At 44.2% G+C, this 18,509-nt stretch overlaps 1 protein-coding gene across 3 annotated transcripts in view; it reads right to left on the reverse strand.

Annotated features, from left to right (window-relative positions):
* The window catches only part of COL6A5 (collagen type VI alpha 5 chain), a 132,577-nt gene that overhangs the window by 63,461 nt on the left and 50,607 nt on the right, over window positions 1–18,509 (reverse strand). For all 3 annotated transcript variants that reach the window (XM_045037623.1, XM_045037622.1, XM_045037621.1), the window contains exons 5-13: window positions 17,192–17,752; window positions 13,552–14,106; window positions 10,581–11,156; window positions 7,364–7,939; window positions 4,931–5,271; window positions 4,736–4,817; window positions 2,460–2,602; window positions 1,563–1,655; window positions 160–213 (exon numbers count right to left, since the gene is read on the reverse strand). In XM_045037623.1, the coding sequence (XP_044893558.1) occupies window positions 160–213; window positions 1,563–1,655; window positions 2,460–2,602; window positions 4,736–4,817; window positions 4,931–5,271; window positions 7,364–7,939; window positions 10,581–11,156; window positions 13,552–14,106; window positions 17,192–17,752 (2,981 nt within the window). The remainder of the gene's footprint in view (window positions 1–159; window positions 214–1,562; window positions 1,656–2,459; window positions 2,603–4,735; window positions 4,818–4,930; window positions 5,272–7,363; window positions 7,940–10,580; window positions 11,157–13,551; window positions 14,107–17,191; window positions 17,753–18,509) is intronic.

Consider the following 18,509-nt stretch of genomic DNA (forward strand, 5'->3'; position numbering starts at 1 on the left):
GTACGTTTGGCAAGTACTCATGACCCAGACAAATAAAAGGAGGGGGAAACAACCTATCTTCCTCCAAAACCACCAGAAAACCCCTTCTGTAGGAACATAAGGCTTTCCATGCAAAAGAAAATCACGCTCATGTCGTGGGAGAGGGTCAGAAGAACTTACAGGGTCCCCATCCTCTCCCCGATGTCCTCTGCTGCCTTTTATACCCGGAGAGCCCTGGGAGGGAAGAGAGAAAATGCACTTCAGCTGGCTTCCTCCAATTCGAACCTGTGAAATCGTTAGGCGTTATAGACAGGTCCCTCCCTTCAACTTGGCCACAGCGCAGGCAGGGCTGGCTGTGAGTCTGGGGAGAGTCCGACAACCTCTGACCTCTACAGGAAGGTGACCTGTGGATTCCACGCTGCAGGTCAGGGCGTCCGGGTCAGTCCACACCTGAGGCTGCATGGCCGGCAGCTGTGGCCACCGTAACTCTCCCAGCAGGCAAACTGGTCACTTTCCAAAGACAGCATTTTCTTCTGCTTTTCTGAGAGCTCAGGGAAGAAGCACTCCTCCCGACAACAAGGCTACATATCCCTTGCGATCATCTCTCCCTCTGCCACGTGTGCTTTCACTGCCTTGTGGCCTATTTGTGGCAAAGATTTAAACTGAGGTTTGCTTTCCTCACCCAGTAACACAGGTCCTGATTTACCCCCAGACATACTCGATAGGTTAGTGTTGCCTGCTTTCAGACTTTTTATAAATGGAACCAGACTATATGTATTCTTCTATGTTTTACTTTTTTTCTTTTTTTTGGCTATTACAGTGTTTGTAACACCTATTCATGTTGTCGTATATACCTGTAGCTCATTCATTCTCATCACCTTAGAGCACTCCATGAATGAAGAGACCATATTTATTTAAGCTATCGCTGTGTAATTGATCTTGTATACTGCATTTTTAAAAAGCCTATTAATCTGCAATGTTTTGCTGTCTTTGCAGCTCAGTTTCATTCACCGCCGATGAAGGACAACTTTCCCCACTGTTTCTAACACCTCTTGCACCCTCCAAACTGTTGAAAGCAGGTGCAAAAGTACAAATCACAAAACCGAGGGGGCGCCTGGGTGGCTCAGTCCGTTAAGCGCCTGACTTCAGCTCAGGTCATGATCTCATGATTCGTGGGCCCTGAGTTTCGACCCTGAGTCAGGCTCTGTGCTGACAGCTCGGAGCCTGGAGCCTGCTTCAGAGTCTGTGCCTCCTTCTCTCTCTGCTCCTCCCCTGCTCATGCTCTGTCTCTGTCTCTCAACAGTAAATAAATGTTAAAAAAAAATTTTATGAAAAAAAATTGCAAAACCGAGGAGCAACATCATGAGGGATATATAAGGAAAACGGGAGTTATTCTTCACAGCAGTATTCAAAAGTGAGCCCCTCTGAACTGGCTCCTACACCACAGGAGTCACAGGAAATACCCAAAGAAGACACAGTGAACTAAATGCCCCAAGCAATTCCATGAGGACCGAGTGAAGTCTGCACATTCAGCCACTTGGCCTCAGCCCCACCCACCCTCTCAAGGCACAACGGAATGGCACCTTCATGGCCTGCAGTCCTGGCATCCCAGGAAGACCTGCACTCCCTGAACACTTGCAAAATGTGCAGCAGCAAGTCCTCTCCGCAATGTTTCCCTGGAAAAAGCAAACAAGAGAGCAACAATTGTCAGGAACGTCACAACATTAAGAACTATATTCACGCAGATCATCACGCACCACCTACACGGCCATCTTCTCTCTTTGGCGGAGGGGCTGCGGAGGATCAGAGATGCTTTTTGACTTAATACTGAAGACAGGGCACTGGGCTAGCAACTGTGACGCATGATAGCCTCTCCCAGGAAATGACCTCTCTATAGAAAGGGCGACTGCCCCACAGAGGACCACAGGCTGAGTTTGCACACGACTGGCTGGCTCCTAGTTGACAGACTCCTCTTTTCTGAGGATTTCTGCAGCATAAACTGCTGGGTGATTTTTTTATTTAATGAGGGGCTAGTTGGTTTTTTAGTTCCCTGTGCATTCATTTGGTGAGACCATAAGGGCGGAAGGACACACAAAACCAAACATACGCGGCTTACAGGGCACCTGGGTGGCTCAGTCGGTTGAGCGTCCAACTTTGGCTCGGGTCCTGATCTCATGGTTGGTGAGTTCCAGCCCCACGTCGGGCCCTGCTGTGCTGGGGCCTGGAGCCTGCTTGGGATTCTGTGTCTCTGTCTTTCTCTGCCCCTCCCCTGCTCATGCTCTGCCTCTCTCTCAAGGGTAAATAAACATTAAAAATTAAAAAAAAAAAATGCGGCTCAGGTCTTTCACACTTTTTCACATACTAAAGACCATGCGCTGAGTGTAACGGGGTAAGCAAGGCACTCTCTGGAAATGCTCATCAAAATTCCAGTTTCGTTCCGATGGCCTTTTGAGTAACTGCATGTCTGTTGGACAACTCACCAGGTACTGTGATAGCATCTTGCCCAGTTGTCTTGTTCCAATGGTCAGATGAGTCCTGTAATCAAATCCCTTCCCAAATTCAAAGCTGGAAAACTCATCGTGGGCAGTCGTGTTTAGGGAGACCACCAGAAGTGCATCGAGTCCTGGTCAGTAAATATGACAGATTCAAAACAAAAGGGGTTGCACGTGAAAAAAGAGGAAAAGCCCATCCTATTCCTACTTGGTGAACGGTGTTCAGAGAATCAAAAAGGGGAAACGGAAACATTAAGAAGAAGCAGGACTCTTGATGTATGAGGAACCCAACAACTTTGCTTGCTTGCTCAGGCCTCAGTAAGAAATCCCCAGAGAAAAAGTATTCCAAGAGCAACTATGTACAAACCCGACAGAAAAACACTAGCAGAAAACTGTGTTTAATGCCTCACCACCAAGTTTTGATGCAATTCTTGGGCATTTGAAAGCAATTTATAAGAAAGGGAATTGTTCAGCTTCAGAGTTTTTCTGAATTTTTAAATTAACAGTAGTTCTCAGAGCACCTGGGTGGCTCCTTTGGTTGAATGTCCGGCTCTTGATTTCAGCTCAGGTCATGATTTCACAGTTTGTGAGATCGAGACCCACATTGGGTTCTGTGGTGACAGAACAGATCCTGCTTGGGATTCTCTTTCCCTCTCTCTATGCCCCTCTTCCTCCTCTCTCTCCCTCTCTCTCTCTTTCTCTCTCTCAAAAATAAATAAACATTAAAAAAAAATAGTTCTCAAAGTCATCTCCACAGCCAAACACCCCTGGGGGCTCAGGCCCTGAGAGCCTGAGGAAAGCTCAGGGTGAAGTGTTGGCCATAACCAGACTTCATTCATTCATTCATTCATTCATTCATTCATCCACTCACTTGTTAATTCATTCACTAGTCCATTTACTCTGTCTATCCTTGCATTAAACAAATCTTTGTTTATTAGGAGCCTATTATGTATCAATCATTGTATCAGGGATACACGATGAATAGAACAGGCACACTCCGTCCCTGCAGAGAAGTACATACAGTCTAATAGAAAAGGAAGACAGGGATCAGATAGTTGCCCTGAGAAGTGATAAGTGTCCTGAGACAGAATGACAGCATGCTTTGAAAGCCTAAAGGAGAAGCTCCTAACTCAGCCCTGGAAAGTCATGGAAGGTTTCGGCCAAGAACTGATGTCTAAGCTGAGCCTGAAGGACGAATGGAAGCTGGTCAAGGAAGAGAACCAGAGACTGAAGGTGGAGAGAAGGACTGGGGAGGAGCTGAGATGGGGGAGAGTTTTATGTAGAAGAAGAGCGTATGCCAGGATAGGGAGGACTGAGCCATGAGGCGTACTGGAGGAAGAAGCAGGCGGCTCTGAGTGCCTGGGGTACCAAATGTGGGGAGTGAAGGAAGGCGGGAGTGGGGAGCGGGGGTGGGACCCTGCAAAGTGCCAGAAGCTGTACTAAGGAAACTGATGTGCCCAGAACAGTGGGAAAGGAGGGTGACATAACCTAGCAACCATGCAGGAGACTTTGTGGCCTCCAGGGAGGTTGCCCACAGAACCTAAACCCCAGAAGCCAGCGTGGGTCTACGCCCAGAAGTCTCAAACAATGCATCCCGTCTAATGATCAGTGGACCCTCTTGTCACTGCATATGACTCTCAATTTCTGCATTTAGCTTCCAGCTCAGTCTGAAACTGTGACATGGATAGTAAGAAGTGCTTTTCAAGATCCGTGTGTCTGTCCTTCACACGGATAATCAGAAACAGTAAGGAGTGTCCTAGGTCAGGTGCCCTGGAAGCAGGATCTAACGGAAGAATTTGTGCATATCTAGTTTATTAAGGGGGAGAAAGAAGGGGAAGTTGTAAGCAAAGATGTGTGTCAGTAAGGGCTTCACCTTAGTCTGATTCCTGAAGGACTCTGGGGTATAAACTGTATCACAGTTGACCCACTGGAGGCAAAGGTGCTGGGTTTTTGTATCCCTATATCGATGCCCCCCCCCTTCCATTTCTAGGTGGGACATGGTATAAACCCACCCCTGGTCCAAGGGTCAGGTAAGGGTTCAGGTCAGTCAAGGACTCATGACTGTAGAAGGTCACAGGTGTAAGCACTTGGCCATGGCATTTGCAGCCCCTGGGGGATCGGTGTGCAGGTCTAGGGGTTCTGGGGAGGCACCAACAGCATCTGTTACTAGTGGCCAGACAGATTCCAAGATCTTTGGCACCTGAGTAAGTAGGGACTTGTTTAGTACCTTCTGTGCTTCACCACTTAAATTCACAACTCAGTACCTGCTTCTCTGAGTCTGTCTGATTGATTTTCAAGCATTATCTTGCTTTCACCCCCAAGACCATCTGAAAAGATGAGCAGCACCTAGAGAAAGAGGAAAGCAGAAAATGGGACGATGTGAAAAGGAAACATATAACTGGGGAGGAAGAAACAAACAAAAGAACACGGAGATGGGAGAGAGACTGTGACGTGAGTACCTGTCCTTGGGATGTAGATTCCTTCTTAAACGTATTCCACAGAGACCTCAAGAACTGTGCATTCAGATGAGTTGGCCCATTAACGGTGACCTGCAGCAGCCTGTCAAATATTGCTTTCTGGTAGATTTGGAACTCAGTAGGGAATTCTCCATCATCGTTCACCTTGAAGGCCACGTTCATCTGCACCTCCGCACCTGCCCCACAGCTTACCCCCCTGATGGAGGTCATGTCCTCTAAGATGCCTGGGAGGTATGATTCCAGCCGGGGGTGGTCGTCGAACAACTGCGCCCCCGGCAGATGAGTGGAAATGTCAAACCCAACCACGACGTCCATAAAGCAATCTGGAGACCAAGGAAAATGAGGCCAGATTAATGAGTAGACAGGAACAAGGAAGGGAAGACGAGGCAGAAAATAAGGAAGAGCAGTCATGGCATGGCCCAGGGCTGGAGGGACTCTAGCACCCACAAATGCTCAAGAAGGAAGATATTGGCTGCTTGATCAACATATAACACAGGTGTTTCCTCTCTCCTTTTTCAAATATTACAAGTTCCAATAGCTATTTGAAGGTCCAATCATGGTTCAGCCTCATTCTCAGAGGCTGGCTTCCTGGCTGGCTCTGTGTGTGTGTGTGTATGTGTGTGTGTGTGTGTGTGTGTTGTTTGCACATGCATATTTTCTTCTTTTAATGATGACATACTATGATTCATATGATCATATTAAATATTTGAATTATCCTTAGAGATGGTTTAATCCGGAGATCACACATTCAAATGGCTGTAAAGGCCAGGTGGATAATGTAAATGAGCTAAATGGGCAGGGAGAACAGCGGACGGATGGAGACTACCCATCCATCTGGTCACTGCTCAGCTCCAGCTGAGAGTCAGCCATGTGGGAAAAGGGACCCAGTGTTGTCAGATAGAGTTTTCAGAGAGAAGCCTGAAATCTAGATTTTTTTAATGTGAAATCTTCAGTTTGTAAAAGCTGGCAATTAATCTTAACAAGTTGTCAACACTGTATAGGACAAACACAATTCAGCTACAAGTTGCCATTTGGACACCTCTGACCCTTCCCAGTTGCTCATTGTACACATGAGGAAAGAATAATTCATGGAGGTTGCTGCTGTTGAACCAGAATAAGAACCCCAGATTTCTGATTCCAGTCCCAGGGCCCTTTCCCCCACCGTAGCCTGCTTCCAGCTGAGCACCCCAAATGGGGTGTAGAAGATCTGGAGACCTTGAAAACACCAACCCATTTTGTGAAAGAAGTAGCTTCAGTCATAATTCTAGAAACAGAAGCACACTGAGGAGTTTCTGCACGTTGTACCAGTTCTACAAAATGTTATCATTCACCGCTGCTTCCTGGTGTGCTGTCTTCCCAACTCCCAGCCCAAACGTACAGAACCTGAGTCCCACACGGTGACTCTCAGCTGGAGCGAGCAACACCCTCCCCATGAGATGCGCCATTGCTCTCCATTCTTTTCCTACCCTCCCGGCCTCCCTGACTCATTTATATTACCTTCCTGGCCTTTGCAGCCATTTGTGTTTGTGACTTCTGGGTATTAAATAATCCCCAGGACAATTCAAATCTTCACCATGTTATGATTACACGAATGCCATCATGTGCAATTTGAGAAACAAAACAGATGAACATGGGGAAGGGAAGGAAAATTAAGATAAAAACAGAGAGGGAGGCAAAACATAGGAAACTCTTAAATACAGAGAACAAACTGGTTGGTTGTTGGGTAGGGAGATGGGCTAAATGGGCAAGGGACATTAAGGAGGGTACTTGTTGGGATGAGCACTGGGTGTTATATGTAAGTGACGAATCACTAAATTCTACTCCTGAAACCATTATTACACCACATGTTAAGTAACTTGGATTTAAATAAAGTAAAAATATAAATAAATAAATAAATAAATAAATAAATAAATAAACAAACATGCACATAGATAGGCTCATATAGACACACACACACACACACACACACACACACACACACACGAACACTGAGTCCCTTACAAGACAGTTTAATAAAGTTAAAATAGTAAAGCTGTCAACCTGAAAATGTTAGCTTTACTTACTTCCTACCAGTTGCAAGGCATTATTCTAGGACTTCCAGAAGTGGAAAGGGTAGAAACAGGAGACTGAGGTCCAGGTGCAAAGAGGGGCATAAACCCCGGGTTGGAGTGAAGGGACAGGGCTGACCAGAGGACACAACCCAGGGCCTCCTCCAGCCTCTGCATCCTTTCCCTTGTCTCTGAGGGTGGCTGGCTGATCTCAAGTTTCCCAGAAAAAGAGAAAAGGTCTATCTTCACTGTGCACTATTCTAAAAATATGTTCATCTAGAGCTGGCCCCTAGGATACCTTGGGAAATGAAGCACTGGGAAGGTACAATTAAATTAAAAAGAAATAAAGAACAAGGGGAACACTTACTGGTTTTCCCGCAGCTCTGGCAGATTTCACGGACCATTCTTTTTTTCGTCTCTATATCCCTTAAGTTACTATAGTTTTGGAAAGTGAATACTTTTTCAGAATTGCCTGTTATTGGCAGAAGTTGTTCCTTATGAACATTTCCTATGCCACAGGCCAGGATACAAATTCCAAGGTTTTTCAGGATTTTTACTTCCTCTGACACATCATAGTGGGGATCTCCGGATGTGATAACTACCAAAATTTGAGGGACACCAGCGTTTCTTCTCCCACCGGAAGGTGGATCAAACATGACTTTCACTTTTCTAAGAGCCAGGTCAATTCGTGGAGACCCCTTGCTCTTGGTGATTTTTTGAATTTGAGTCTTCAACTTGGCTGTAGTCAGAGAGTTTTTCAACTCAATAATTTTTTGGAAGTCACGGCCAAATTGAGCCAACCCAATTTTTATTCTCTGAGATTCAATGTTAAAATTTTCAATGAAGTCTGACAGAAAAGTTGTCAGGGCAACAAAGTCTGAGTTGGATACCCTGTCAGAGCCATCAAAAAAGAAAACCACATCGGCTTCTTGAATGTTGCAGACTGCAATTGGAAAAAACAAAACAATTATTTTCCTCATGAATGATTCAAAAATTTCTCTTTCCTTCAATACTTAAATTGCTTTACTAAATCCCCACATTAGTAGCAAATTGAAATAAGTTAACAGAAGGGAGGATCAGCTATTGGCGCTCAAAGAGAAGGAAACACAGTGCGAAGGAAAAAAAGGTAATAGACTTTGTTTCAAATTTTAATATTTGCATGATTCATTTGAAAGGGCACTGAAAGTTGCTCAGAGAAAAAGAGAAGTTTGAATAGCTTGAAGCCACTCACTAAAAAGTAATTGCAAAGGCTAGAAATCCCCTCAACACACCCAGATTGGATGGTTCACCCAAGTCAAGGTAATGGTACCTCTATACTATATTCAGTATTCCTGTTCCTCGTAATGCTACCACTTTGCATGTGTGTTGAGAAATACCATTTTTAAACACTGCTCTTGGCATACAGTAAGTTAATATTCATGACCGTGTTTTAATAAGTTAATCTAATTTTATAGATATAGAAGTGGAATTCCGAGGTTAAGTAACTTGCCTAAGAATACACAATTATTATACTGTGCAGCTGGTACATGGACCGCCTCATCGTTTTATCTCTAAATAAAAGTATTTTTTCTACTGCAGCTTTTTTATAATATCATACCCCACATATTAAAACTGAATGGGACAAGTGCTAATGGCTAGTAAACACAGCATGGGGTCATCTCCCTGAAATCCAATGAGAAACGTCCCATAACCAAGGGACAATCTTCTATGCTCTGTTCCAATCAAATGCAATGGCTGGGACAGGGCCAGCACTGAAGCGATTACTAAAGGCAATTGAAACAAAGGGATGCCCACTGCCACACAATCATTTGTAAGGGTAGTCTGGCAGACACACAGCTGGGCTGCCCAGATAGACTTTCAAGGAAGGATTTACTGCCTGGTTGTGGGCGCACGGTCAACAGAGGGCTTCCGGCTGTCGACTCCTTCAGGGTCAGCCTTACTACAGGGAGATGTCTTGCCAAAGACCGTGCCCTGCCCAGGGCAGCTCACATCTGGGGACTAAGTGAGAAGGGGGTATGACCGCCCAGCCAGCTTAGTCTGATGCTGGACAACGCTGATGGGCAATGCACCCTCCAGAGCTCTTTGCCGGGTTTGGAGCTCTGTCAAGCATGCATCACTGTTTAACTTTTTTCCACTTTTTTTTCCTAGGTGTGGATCCCTAAAAAACATCTTGCATCTTAAACTCCGCCTCAGCATCTGCCTCTGAAAGGTATGCATGGGAGAGGAGAATAAAACCGCTTCCATCTCTGTAGGAAAAGACCGTGTATCCTGGTGATGTACTAGATTTGGTGGGGACCCAATGATTAACAAGGGGCCAAGCCTGCCCAAGGAGGCCACAGTCTTGCGACAGATACAGATAAGGAAACAGCGAATCTGCATTCAGTGCCACCACCGGGAGCAACAGAAGGCGCAGGAGCTGGGAGACACAGTGGGGTCACCGCCAGGTATTGGGGCGGGAAACTGGTGCACAAAGGCTGCAACATGGCAGCTAAGCTAGATGTAGCCAGGGAAAATGCTGGGCTGGCATGTTTGTGGTGGGTAGAATACTGTGCACAGAGATGCCATTTCAGATCGACAGGAGAGACTGTGAAGGGGGGAGGGGCAGCAGGTGAGGCTGGAGCTGTGGGCAAGGCTAGATGGAACTCAGCAGGTCAGTAGTCGTAAACTGTGAGCAGAGCAGTGACATGGTCCAGTGTGTGTTAGGAAGATCACTCAGTGTTGAGAACGGAATCAAAGGTGGCAAGATGAAGGGCAAGGAGACTAAATTTCACGGTGGGAGTCCAGGGACAGGCTAGAACGGACAGAACTGAGAAGGCCCCGCTGCCTTGGGAGAAGTCACAATTGTTTTTCTTACGGATAATACCATCATCATTCTGTATCTGAAACCCAGAAGATTAATTCATTGCTCACTTTGAGCTCAGGTGGCAAATCTTACACTTTCCTCAGGTATGATGCCTCCAGACTACTCCACCCTAGTGGTATCTCATGGAATCAGCTTAGGTCCCTCCCCTCCCTGCTCCTACCCACCAGCCTCCATGACTCCCTATTGAACTCCCATATTCTTTCCTCTGCATTAGTGGCCCTTATCCAGAAAAGCACATCAGACCACTTGAACCTCCTGTGGCCCTAGAGAATGTCTCTAATCCCAGTTAGAAGGCCCTGGATCTTTGAAGACAAAAGTCTATCTGTCAAACCATGTAACTCTCCACCCGAGTCTGGCCTGAAACTGGTGCTCAGTGGTTGTGCTGAGACTATTACGCAAATGGAATAGTACAAGTGGCCCTGACAATGGGGTAAGGTGAATACAATCCTAAGTAGAGTTCCTTTCTGCCAAGAAAAAGGCAACAAGGTGGCAAGACCTCAAAGAGTATTTCTGAAACTTCCTTCCATAAGCTCTTCAATGCACACCGTGGCGGGAGGGGAACTTTCAGATCTTGTTCAATCAATGCATTTGAGAGATGAGAAAATATAGCCTGAGCAGAGAGATGTTCAGCCATGACACCCAGGTAATGGGAAGCCAAGATTTATTTTTTGCTTAACCTTTTATTGCTACCCCCATAGAAACTTTAAAAATCACAACTTACACTCATGTGCGTTGCTACACATTTTTTCTTGCAGAGGCAGGTAAAGATCTTCCAGTTTGGTGAAATTTCCTACATAGAAAGTATTGTTTTTATTCCCTGCGATAGCCTCGAGTTCAAGTGGGTTGGCCTCTCCTACGCCCACTGCATAGATGTTGATGCCTTTGTTTCTTAACTTCAATGCTGTGTCATTGAGCCGATTTCGGTCATGGGACTCCCCATCGGTGATGATAATCAGCATCTGCTTCACATTTTCCTCGATGCGGCTGCCATGTTCTTTTGTGAACATTATGTTTGTGTGTTCGAGAGCCTTGGCAGTCCAGGTATCCCCTCCGGTGTGCCTGCGTGTCCTCAGATTCTCAACAATTTCAGATCTACTTGAGTATCTACTAAGGTGGAAAAGAACCTCAGGATCATTTGAGTATCTGAGAGCTCCAATCCGAACGCGGTCGATGCCAACATCTGCTTTCTTCACCAAATGGATAGTTAGGTTCATCATGCTTTTTTGCTCTTCTGTATCTATGCTGCTTGAATGATCCAGCACAAACACGATGTCTAACACCTTAATATTTTTACAATCTGGAAGAATAAGGAACCAGGCATCACAATCTTTCTGCAGTGTATCCTACACAGACAGTTGAGAAGGGGGAGCAAACTAACATTTGCCATGAACCTACTATGTGCCAGACACCGCGCCTTACTTGCTAGAGAGGGCTTACTCTGTTTTACAGAGTAAGAAACTGAGCCTCAGTGATGTACAAGCTACCCCTGATTCCAAGGACATTGTACTTGACAATGGCTCTGTGGTCAGTGTTCCTTAAGCCACGCCACTTTGTTCTGCTACGTCTCATTAGGACACAGGATGTCTTTTGCTTGGCAGGCTTTCAACTGAAAGGAAATGTCAGAAGGTAGTTCAATGTCAATGTAATGGTGAGACATGACTAGTGTTTGCCAAACTGGCCTGCTGTTTTAAAGAGCTCAGAGGCTCCCTGTATAAGCTGGTATTTTTTTTATCTTACTCCCTCTAGTTCCAGCTGTCTTTTCAGCTTGTGGTCGGCTAACTTTCCCAAATGCACCGTGCCTCTCGGCATTCATTTGTGCTCCTTCTCCTGATCTCCTGAGTTAGAACCCAGAAAGGCCCCAAGTAGGGAGAGCTAAGGCCCCTATCCCCTCACCTCAGCCCTAAGCTCTCCTCCACATCAGAAGCCAAGTGACCACTCTGGATAGGTCTCCAAAGTATGGGGTTTCTCTCCCCTTTTTTTCTTCCCTCAGTAACTTAAGCATATGCCTTTCGGAATTTCACTTTCTCCACTTTCTACCTATATATGGTAACTCCAATCCTTATTTCTGGCAATGAGGTCTCAAATTCTCAAGCCTAAGATGCAATGGAACCTGGGGCAATGACCCACCAAGATTTAGTGATTAGTCATGACTTGAGGTTTATGAGTCGATCTAATGTGTAAGCCAGGGAAATTTCACCTTATGCTATAGAAAGGGCCTCCACCAACATTATATTTATCAAAATGAAGAAATGCCAGGAAAAGCCCCATGGATTTCAAAGGTGGGGATGTGACCTTAAGATAAACCTTTCTTAGAATGTCTCAACATTACTAAGAATTTGGCAATCATTGCCATTTTTTTTTTTTTTAAGCAGGCTCACATCCAGCGTGGAGCCCAATGCGGGGCTTGAACTCACAACCCTGAGATCAAGGCCTGAGTTGAGGTCAAGAGTTGGATGCATGCGGCGCCTGGGTGGCTCAGTCGGTTGAGCGTCCGACTTCGGCTCAGGTCATGATCTCACGGGTTTGTGAGTTCGGGCCCCGCGTCAGGCTCTGTGCTGACAGCTCAGAGCCTGGAGCCTGTTTCAGATTCTGTGTCTCCCTCTCTCTGCCCCTTCCCCGTTCATGCTCTGTCTCTCCTCTGTCTCTCAAAAATGAATGAACGTCAAAAAAAAAAAAAAAGAGTTGGATGCTTAACCAACTGAGCCACCCAGGCACTTCACAAATCATTGCCATTTTAACTAAGCTGTTAAGAGAGAACTCACAGTGCCACTGTCTAAAACTCAGACTTAGACCAAGACATTTTGTTTGTTACCTTTGTAAAGATTTCTCACACATAATTCTGAATAATATAGTCCAAAAGCCTCTATGTTGCTAGGGGAACAACATACAACAAATTTACTAATATTTCAGCATGTTCTCTTAGTGGTGCCCAAAAAACAGGTAACAGCATGTGGCAGATTTAAAAGCACAGGTGTTTTTAGTCTTACATGTGTATTTATAGCAACTTCTCTATTAAGAGCCATTAAAGTTGATGGACTCAAACTGTAGATTTGCTCAACACAAGTTTTAAAGTATGACAGTTCGTGAGATAAAATGATCCCAAGCAATCATTTTTAAAAAGTAACAACTTGAAATTTTCCAAAGCGATAGATACATGAAAAGGCAATGTAAACTATCTCTCTGATAGTGGTGAAGAAGAAAAATGCAAAAGAATGAAAATACACACTATATCTGTAAAATACAGGGGATATTTATGGGGTTATGCTTAGGACATTGGATTTAATTTAACTAGAGGAAGATGAATTTGTGTCTCTAATTATTTACTATTTGACACTGGTTATTGGTAGGCCAGGAACAATTCTGGGGAATCATTTGAGATTAAAAATTGGCTCTGAAAAATCTAGGTATGGATGTAGTTAAAAATGTGGAAGTTCAATAAGAAATTCTGAGGACCTGTGGGAATATACTTGAAGTCACCACAGCCGGACTATTTTGTTGCCAAACTAGAGGGCAAAATTGTTAAACTGGAATATCCCTGGAGGTTACAGGTGTTTCCACAACACAGACAAGACAAGACTGAAACTTAACACTAAAGTCCAGATACAGTCCAAGCCCGTGGTACAGCCCACTGCTCATCCCATGAAGTCAACAGCTCATGCCCTTGAGTCCTGACGAGTAACAGTGTCACTTACCGTGGAGAGCACATACACGAAAAATGAGTTCGTTTTCTATTGCATTTAGATCATCAAACTTCTCAACTTGGAAGACCAGCTTGCCATCCCCACTGATCTCCTCCAGCTCCCTCCTGTTGGCGCCATAAACTCCCACGGAGAAGATGATGACACCGCTGTCCCGTAGTGCTTTAGCAGGTTCTCTCACAGAATCTTGTGCCTCTCCATCCGTGATGAGGATAAGAAACTTTTTGACCCCAACACGGGCCCCCTTGGTGGGGGTGAAGTATTGAGCTACAAAGGTTAGTGCACTTCCAGTCAAAGTGTTACTGTTGATGTAAGACATTCTGTCTACTGCATCAGCAATTTCTTTTTGTGTAAAGTATTTATTAAGCTGGAATTCTTCCTGATTATAATTACTGAACTGAACGACACCAATCTGAGTTTTGTCTGGACCAATTTTAATCTTTGCTAATAGATTTTTCATGAAGGTTTTCATTTTTCCAAAATTTTCATATCCAATACTGCCAGAACTGTCCACCAGAAACATGATGTCAGCCTTCATGTCTTCACATCCTGCGTGTTGTCAAAAAGACCAGGTTGATGTAATTTTCAAAACACAGAGAAGCAGCAAGCAAGAAAGAAATGCATTAGTCAGAAAACATCAAAAATTAACTCAAACACCTGCTATTGTATTTGAAAATTTTATCTGCTTCTATAGTAGAGGCCTGTTGACCAGGACCCAGAATCAGAAATCTACTGAATATTATCCAACAAGTTTTAAGAGAAAATGCAACTTCCAAAGTGTATATTCATTCACCCATGCATCATTCATTTATGCATAGTTCATTCATTCATAATTCTTGAGGTGTATGAAATGCCAAGTATCAGGTTATGTGTTAAAGGATGTGATGGTGATCAAAAAAAGGAATAAGAGAAAAGGTAATCAATTCCCTATGTCCATAGGACTAATATTTCTGGGTTTTATGTATAATCTTGAAACAAAAAATTCTAAGCAATCTTTACACAGCCTTATTTTCTGGGATAATTTACACTGATTTGATAAACACTATGAATCAGTATTAGAAACCGAGGTGAAAAACTTTTACTAGAAATAGTAAGTACATTAGTAAGCACATAGCCATTCAACATGGATGTATAAATAAAGGATCATTCCTTTATACCTAAAGTTTGTAGATTTTCTACTTGTTAGAAATGGACATGTGTGTGTGTGTGTGTACACACAGAAGACCAATTTCTATAAGCCATAGAAAAAAATGGTGTTATTAATTCATGATACAGATGTGTGTGTGTGTGTGTATACAATGCAAATATACTGTCATTAGCATGTATCTCCTTAGTCTTAACCCTTTGCTCTACCTGCTATCACTGCCATTCTCTTAGCATTCCTTCCCTTAACTCTCACAGAGTCTATCCCATACTATTTAAAAATGAACAATTAGCATTAGTCAAAGAGGAATAAGACAATGCTTATTATTTTTTAATAACCTGTGTAAGGACAACCAGGGGGCATTAAAGCCACCATGTAAGATCCAAGCTGCCTGAGGCCATCTTGAAAGTCATAGATAGAGAGGTCATTAAAGATGTTTGTGGCCTTGGCAAGGCCCCACTGCTGTGAAGTGTGGAAGCCTCTCCTCCATGAAACGTGTAAAAGGAGTAGACTTTTACATGTGGTTTGGTATACCACCTTAGATCTGCTTGTGACAAGATTATTTCCTGTCCTCTAATATCTGGTCTCCCATTCTTCCATGCCGATATAATTTCAGCTAGACAGATGACTGTCCAGGTAAGTATCACTTTTCTAGCCTTCCTCGAAGCAGATGTGGCCCTGTGACTACGTTTTTCCAATAGACAGGAGCAGAAGTGATTTGGCCACTTTTGGGTCTTAACATTAAAACAGGGCAGTGTGATGGGCTCCCCTGGCTCTTTCTCCCTTTCCACAAGTGCAAGGTGAAGAGAGCCGGAGCTTCACCGTTGACCTAAAGATGGGAGCTGTATGCTGAGCCTGCAAGAGCCTCTCTGCTAAATCTGCACCCTGCTCCCCCTGGACTGTTATGCAAGACAGAAATAATATTCTGTGTTGTGTAGTTTGGGATCTTTTTGTTATGGCCTCTTATCTTGTCCCCTAAGCAATAGGTACAATGTGTCTCATTCCGTCCGCATCTGCCCTGAAACTAGTCAGTGTTTTTCTAGGCCCGAAGGCTTTGGTTCCTTAGCTTTCCTGCCTCACTCTATTCACCATCTTATGGATCATCTCCTTGTCCACAGCTTGTCTCCTCTTCCAGGTGTGCCAATGTTCAGGCACCTCAGGTGCAACCCCCTGACCTACAGGAGATGTGCCGTACCTCCTCAGATTGGCCCAGGGCTGTCTCCCTCGGAGTGACCGAGATACAATCCACTTTATGTTTCCTGGAACCCTTTTACTTTTCTTTGCGTCATCCCCAGGAAATTCTGGGGAACTTTTTACTCTTGTACTCTTTCTAGAGCATCCTGAAGACCCAACTCTACTACTGTCTGTAACAGGGAGAACAACGAACAATAATGTGATTTAGGATTTTGCTGTGAGTGCTGCTGATTTATCTTTGGATTTTAGTGACTCACAACATTGCAGAATGTTCACTTTTGTAAGTTCAAATAAATGGAAATCCTTCTCTTTTTCTCAGCAGTGACTTTAGCCAACTTGTGCAATAGCTAATTTTTATGTAGCACTGACTAAGTGCCCACGTACATTTTTCTAAGTATTCCACATGCCTTATCACCTTCAAGCTTCACCTGGAAGCTAGGCCTACCCTCAATGATTAAGGCAGGTGGATAGTGAGTGAACTATTCAAGGTCCACAGCTAATATAGCTGGGGTTTGAACTTTACCTCATTGACTCCAGCATCCTTTATCTTAACCAGTAAGGTAACATGCCTCTCAGCAGACAAAATTTTCATGTGCTAATATTAGCAAACCAACACATACCATCTTCAGGTAGTAAGTCGCTGCTCCTAATAAGAGAAATCACGATCGGGTACAGGTATTTGCAAGTTGTTCTTCCTAACTTTACTTACGTAATTTTAGTCTGAACGAAAATGCAAATACGTGTTTCTGGTACAGATAAAAATAAACAATTGTTATATGTGTACTAGATAAGCATTCATAATAGAGGGATGATGGCTGATGTTTCTTATGCTAAACCTATAAGGATTCTAGGATGTAGGTGTTACCCTTGCTTTATAGATGAGGAAGTCTGAAGGTCAAGCAGGAAAGTGGTTGAATCCTAACCTACTCATCAAAGCCAGAGCCCATTTTCTTTCCATGTGCTCATCTGCTTCAATTAGTGCACACGCGCACACACACACACACACACACACTCTTACATGCCATACTGGTGGGCTTTGTCAAGGCCACAATAGTCTTAGCAACCTTCCTGCTTACAACCCCCAAGATGGCCTCAGGGCATCTGTCTGTGGAGGGCTTCTCCAATCTTGGCAACTGGTTTAAAGTAAGGGGCTGAATCCTCCGTGGTGAGAAAGGAAGTTAGCAACGATGTTAACCAGAAAACTGGTCACATCACTCCTGGTCTCAGCCTGGCTATCAGCCTGCAGGAAGCAACCCATGAGGGTGCAGAGAATAAAGCCTTCTTTGTTTTGCTCACCTTTTTCAGTACAGATTCTGCGAACAACTTCATTTTTTATTCTCTTTAAAGAATCAAAGTTCTGCCCAAAGTTAACCCTTTCCTCCTCCCCAGCAATTTGTTGGAGTTCTTCTTTGTTAGCCTCCCCAATGCCAACCGCATGAATGGTGATTTGTTCAGCCCTTAATCTCTCGGCAGGCTTCAGGACGTCATCCCTGGACTTCCCATCAGTCAGCACAATGAGATAATTGGGAACACTGCTTGTCCTACGCTTCTTTCCCTCTTTTATTATTTGCAGCATGAAATCCAGGGCTTTCCCAGTATCTGTGTTTCCGTTGAGTTGCTTGATGTTCAGAACAGCCTTTCTTAAATCCACATTATTAGAATTGTCATTGATGTGAAACTCCACTTTTATCTGATCTGAATACTGTACAGCTCCAACTTGGACTTTGTCTGGGCCAATGCTGAACATTTCTGTCACTGCCAAAATAAATTCCTTCATCTGCTCAAACCCCGTTCTGTTTATGCTAGTTGAGCCATCGATGAGGAAATAGATATCAGCCTCTTTTGTATCCACACAGCCTGAAAAAAAAAATGTGGAAAATGCATTCTTCGTTAATTACAGAACTATCTGGAGAGAAGTTTGCAAGAGGGTTTGTAGAGGAACATGAGGCTGTGAAGGTTCTGGAGAATGAGAACTCTTCATCATTTACGCAGAGACTGTCTGCTTCATCGAGCCTGTTCATGCCCATTTTCTCCTTTGAAATTCACAACAACCTGGTGGGAAATTGCAACAGAGTGACACCTAGTACTTTGCCTGAGGTCACACTGCAAGTTAATTAAAAGGCAGGACCAGATTCCCAAGTCTCCAGGCTGTAAGTTAAATTGTTTGTATAGTATTGACACCTGCCTTTTCAGACAGTTTATGCCTTATCATTTGCCGAGAAACGCAATGGAGGAGAGGACCTGCTGCTCTTACTTCCTCAATATCCTCTTTTCCCCAGAGCAACTAGAACACTATATTTAAAACTAGAGCCAGGGGCACCTGGGTGGCTCAGTCAGTTGAGCATCTGACTTCGGCTCAGGTCATGATCTCATGGTCTGTGAGTTTGAGCCCCGCGTCTCATGGTCTGTGAGTTTGAGCCCCGCGTCGGGCTCTGTACTAACAGCTCAGAGCCTGGAGCCTGCTTCGGATTCTGTGTCTCCCTCTCTCTCTGACCCTCCCCCATTCATGATCTATCTCTCTCTGTCTCAAAAATAAACAAACATTAATTTTTTTTTAAACTAGAGCCAGATCATATTACTCTCCTACTTATATGGTTTATCATTGCATTTAGAA

Source organism: Felis catus, chromosome C2 (genome assembly GCF_018350175.1).
Source record: "Felis catus isolate Fca126 chromosome C2, F.catus_Fca126_mat1.0, whole genome shotgun sequence".
In the NCBI taxonomy this organism is placed as follows: Eukaryota; Metazoa; Chordata; class Mammalia; order Carnivora; family Felidae; genus Felis; species Felis catus.